The sequence below is a fragment of the Nothoprocta perdicaria genome, unplaced genomic scaffold, assembly GCF_003342845.1.
Source record: "Nothoprocta perdicaria isolate Ctin4 unplaced genomic scaffold, notPer1 scaffold_393, whole genome shotgun sequence".
Lineage (NCBI taxonomy): Eukaryota > Metazoa > Chordata > Aves > Tinamiformes > Tinamidae > Nothoprocta > Nothoprocta perdicaria.
The window spans coordinates 396919-401769 of NW_020455636.1; the positions used below are offsets into that span (position 1 = coordinate 396919).

A 4851-nucleotide genomic window follows, 5' to 3' on the forward strand; every position below is an offset into this window, starting at 1 on the left:
GCGGGACTGCGGGGCGGGAGCGGGAGCGGGGGATGCGGGAGCGGGGCTGGGAGGCGGGGAGGTGCAGAACCGCATCTGACAGCGGGACTGGGTCCGGAGTGGTGGGTCCCGGACCGGGCCATGGAGATGCAGGGAGTTGCGGGAGCCGGAGCGCGTAGATCTGAGGGGCTGGAGGAGCAGCTGCCCCCAGCGCCCCCGTGCACCCTCAGCCTCTGCTCCAGCACCGGGCAGCGGTGCCGCTCCGGGACCAGGGTCGGGAACGCCGCGGGTCCAGGCCCAGGGCTCAAGCAGCCCCTGCACGGGCGCAGCAGGACCAGGGCTGTGGAGCAGGCAGGGGGCACCCTGCACTGTCCCCTCGCGTTGGTCCCCGTCGCCAGGGTACCACGAACACCCCTCTTGCTCCTCACGGGCTCTGGTGGAGGCCCCCGGTGCAGTGTGGGCACTGCTCCCAGCTCCCATGGACACATCCCACGTGCATCACAGCGTGTTTATTGGGGCAGCATGGGGCTCCAGCCCACGGGCGCCTACTTGGGGGCATTGGGGGGCTCTGTGGAGGGCAGGGGCTGGGTCTGGGAGCTCGATGGGCTGGACATCTCCGCCAGCAGCGCCAGATACGCAGAGTCGTCGCTGGTCTTCCCCGTCAGCACGGCATTCCTCATTTCAGGCAGCTCCGCGAAGACCAGGTATTGCTCTCCTGGGGGCAGGCAGAGAGGCACACAGGGCAGGGGGCTGCAGCCCTGCTCCTCCTCCTCCCTCTCCTCCTCCTCCTCGTCCCTGCGTACCATAGGGCAGTCCGCCCTGCTTCCGTGCCTCCATGGTCTCGAAGAAAGTCTGGTGCTCTTCCCAGCGCCGGTCGCAGGCCGCGCACAGGAACGTGGACTCGAAGCCCTTGCAGGGGCAGCCTGCGGAGATGACAGGGGCGGACGGACAGACACAAGAGCATCTGTGGCCCTGATGGCCCCCGGTGCCCAGGAGCCGTGCAGCACGAGCGGCGGGCTCACCTGCGGCGCGGCAGGCCCGCGTGCCGCCCGGTGCGTGCTTCTCGTGGCTGTGCTTGCAGCGGCACGCGGCGTGCCAGCCCGCGCGCTCCGCCGGCGCCCGCCGCCGCAGCCACAGCTCGCCCACGTCCTCGGGCCGCGAGGGCACAAAGGCGAAGCCGCGGCACTCGCAGCGCCCGGCGGCGCAGGGCACGGAGTCGCGCACCTCTGCGGGCACCCAGGTGGCCCGTCAGCGCCACGTGCCCCGCGCCGGGCCCCCCAGCAGCGCCTGTGCGCACCTGCGTACGGCTCGTGCTCTCCCAGCAGGTGCCCGCAGAAGCACTTGGAGTGCTCGCCCACGCGGAAGCAGTCCCACAGGTACTCGGGGCAGCGCCAGCCCACGTAGAGCCCTGCGGGATGCACCGGACCTCAGCCCTGGCACCGGCCACCCCGCTGCCCTGCGGGGTCCCGTGGGGCCGTCCCCGTCCATGTCCCCGGTGTTTGCCTGTGCGCAGCGCCTTGAGCGCCGCCTCCTTCTCCTGCCGGAAGAGCTCCTCGACATGCCGGCCGAACTGGCTGCACTGCATGGCCTTGGCCACGGCCGGCGGCTCGACCTCCTCGGCCGGCAGCACCGGCTGTGCGGAGCCGGCTGCAGGGAGAGAGCAGGGACGCGGTGGAGGGGCAGGGACGCCGTGGGCAGCGCCACGGTGGGGAGGACGCGGTCGAGGTGGAAAGGGGCCGGGTGGAGAAGCTCTGCTCAGGCGTCAGGAAAGGGAGAGGGGCTCCCCGCTACCACTCTCTGTCTCCTGGTGCCGCCCTCCCACTGGGGGACTCCCTAAGGGCCACTTCATCCTCACACCAACCCAGAGCTGGTCCAGGGGCCGAGACACATACCTGCCGCCTCCATCTTGTCCACCACCTCCATCTTGTCCTCCGCCTCCATCTTATCTGCCGCCTCCCTCTTGTCCGCCGCCTTCTTCTGTCCCCTGGCCGTCCTGGGCCTCGCCTGCCGCTGCTGGGAGCCCTCTCTCACCTCCTCGCCCTCCAACACGGCCAGAGGCGGGTACATGCCCCACATATCCTTGCCCTCCCAGTGGGGCCCGCCACAGGCGCCATCGGGTGCTGCCGGCGATGCTGTCCGGGGTGGCTGCGTGGGGGGCCCGATGGGTGGCGGGGGCTCTGCCTGCGCCCCGTTGGCCGGGGGCCCTTCGGTGGGACCCTCCGCCTGGGGCTCCTCAGCCTCCATGGGTGACCCGGCCCCGGCGCTGCATGGCCAGGGCGCCCAGGCGCGCGGGGTTGCCAGGGAACCGCGGTGGCCACGGTGACTTGTGACCCGCGGATGGAAGGAGGTGCCGGGGGCGGCTGCGGAGCCGTCGGGACCTGCTCCTGCCACATGTCCCTTCTGTCCCTGGGATGGGGCACAAGGCGCTCAGCAGAGCTCAGTCCAGGCAGGTCCGTGATGTGGGACCAGTCACCAGGCTGGGATCGCAGCACCTGGCCCTGTCTGCTGGCTTGGGGACTGGTGTGTCCCCTGCCTGTCCAGTTGCATCTCTTGCATGGCTCGAGGACTCCAGTGCTGGGGGATGTCCCTATGGAAATAACCCCTGCTTGAGGGATCTAACGGCAGATCCCAGAGTCAGCTGATGCCATCTGGGCTGTCTCTGTGGAAATGAGGAGCCAAAGGAACGTGATGTTTTGCTGTGCGTTTTTTCCCCACCCATTTATGGAGACAGGGCATACTGGGGCTGGGCTGGCCAGCGGGTCCTCCCTCAGCCTTGTGGCACCAGCCTCCCCGTGCACCTCCTAGGCTCCTGGCAGCCTCTGGGCTGGGCTTTGCCAGGAGGCCCTGGCCACTGCTGTGCGCAGGGCTGCGGATCTCTCCTGATTTGAGACCCAGCCATCTGTGAGAGAGACCTTTGTGGTCCAGAGACGCCCGATGTCCTCAAGTCACCTGTGCCCTGCTCTTTGCGCGTGACCTGTGCCTGCTTGGCATGGGGGCGGTCCCACCTCTGCCTCCTGTAGTGTCCACCCTCTCCCCTTCCCTGTATGCCAGAGCGGGCCGACCTCGAGGGCCCCTATGGTCCTGCTCTCCTGTGTGAGCTCCCAGAGATGACAGATCTGTGTGTTTCACAGGGGACAGGTCTTTGTCCCTAGAGCTCCTGCAGGACCCTGGAAGCAGGACCACTGCCTTCAGGGAATATCCTGTAGGGGATCAGAGCTGCACTGTCTGTGCCCCAGGCAGGCTCTCCTGTGCTTTTCCAAAGGGGACATGGAGCACTTGGCTCCTGGGTGGTCTGTGGGCTCCCTGCAGCGGTTGCACGAGGCGGAGGTCCTTGTGGGAGCCAGGCTCTGCGGGAGCTACCATGCTGGCCCCAGCGCAGCTCTGCGGGCTTCGCGGGGCTCCCATTGCAGGGAGGGCAGCAGGGAGATGGCTTCGGGAGCAGGTACGGACAGCCCGGGGCTTCGTGCGGTGCCACTGGCCATCGTGGCCTCTTCCACCTCCCGGCTCTGACCTCATGTGTCACTGGGGAGCAGCTGCCTTGAGGTGAGCTCAGTTACTCTAGTGATATATTCGTCTCCGAGAGGCTGATTCAGCTCTGAGCAGTCTCTGCCTTGGGGATGGGCGCACGAGCCCCGCGCAAGTGTGGGACAGGGCAAATGTGGCTGCGCTCTGAGCAAGGACTCGCTATCCCGGGGTGCAGCCTCTGCACCCCATCGTCTGGCCAAAGAGAACCTCCCAAATGCCACTTAGCCATCCGAGGGGATGTAGTGCCCTTTGGAGAGGCGTAGGTTGGCGGAGGCAGACCCAGACCGGCGGGACAGATGTTCCTATCGGCAGCAGAGCCGGCGGGGATAGCTATTTCGGGACACTGGGACCCAGGGAAGCTGCTTGGGTGCTCTGTGCTCGGGAGCACAAGGCGGGCACCGGGACTCGCACCTAGGATGACTCCGCTTACAAAGTGCCGGTCCCAGCAGAGCTGTCCTGGCTGTCCCGCAGCCACCCCGCACTGCAGAGCCTGGCCCTGAGCAAGCACCGGAGCTGAGCTCATCCCCAGCCCCGCTGCTCCCGCAGGGCCCTGCCACGAGTCACCCTGTGCATCAGCCGCGGCCCAGGAGGACGATGATGGCAGGGCACGCTGGGGAAAGGGGATGAGCTCATTTCCAGCGGGGCTGCCCTCTGCTCGCCCGGGAAGCCCGGGATGCGCCGCCTGCCACAAGCGCAGCACGAGGGGGCTGCGGCTCGGGCTGCGGGGGATGCGTCCCGAGGCGGGATGCCCTGCGCCCACCACGCTGCAAGGCCCGGCCCCTTGGTGCCCTTGTCACCCAGCTCTCCCCAACTCTGTCTTTCTGGGCATCCCTGCCTGGAGACCCGCTCCAGCTGTCTGGACACCACGGACCCTGTGCACAGCAAGAGCCAGGGCTACCCCGCGCTGCCACCCTCTGTGCCCTGCAGCCCTGCACTGCCACTGTGTCCCCTGCAGCCCTGCACTGCTGCCCCGTGTGCCCTGCAGCCCAGCCCCCGTGCCTCCGCGCTGCAGCCCCCCATCCGCACGCCCCTGCCCAGGCCCTGCGTCTCCCAGACCCACGGCCCCTTGCACCCACGGCCCCTGCCCCCATTCCCACGTCCTGCTGTATCCCAGCCCCAGGGCTCCCCTGCAGCCAAACCCCGTGTCCCCCAGCACCCCAAACCCGTGTCCCCCACATCTCACTTCTTGTGTCCCCCTGCGCCCCAGTCCCCTCAATCCCACATCCTCCCGCCCCCAGCCCATGCTCCCCTGCCCCCCAGCCCTACAGTTCCTTGTGACCCATCCCCATGGTCCCTGCCTGTGTCCCCTTCCCCTGCGCCACCCGCACACCCCCCTGCCCCCAGCCC

At 68.5% G+C, this 4851-nt stretch overlaps 2 protein-coding genes across 2 annotated transcripts in view; both read right to left on the reverse strand.

Moving 5' to 3' along the window:
• The window catches only part of TAF1C (TATA-box binding protein associated factor, RNA polymerase I subunit C), a 5078-nt gene extending 4611 nt beyond the window's left edge, over positions 1-467 (reverse strand). The window contains exon 1 of the mRNA XM_026044986.1: positions 383-467. Coding sequence (XP_025900771.1) covers positions 383-467 — 85 coding nt within the window. The remainder of the gene's footprint in view (positions 1-382) is intronic.
• Positions 468-524: 57 nt separating this feature from the next.
• On the reverse strand, positions 525-2223 carry FAM221B (family with sequence similarity 221 member B). The gene is made up of 6 exons (XM_026044987.1): positions 1872-2223; positions 1483-1626; positions 1277-1387; positions 1002-1205; positions 783-902; positions 525-694 (listed from the first exon to the last, which is right to left on the reverse strand). The coding sequence occupies exons 1-6, from the start codon at positions 2221-2223 to the stop codon at positions 525-527; spliced, it is 1101 nt and encodes a 366-aa protein (XP_025900772.1).
• Between the last annotated feature and the right edge of the window lie 2628 nt (positions 2224-4851).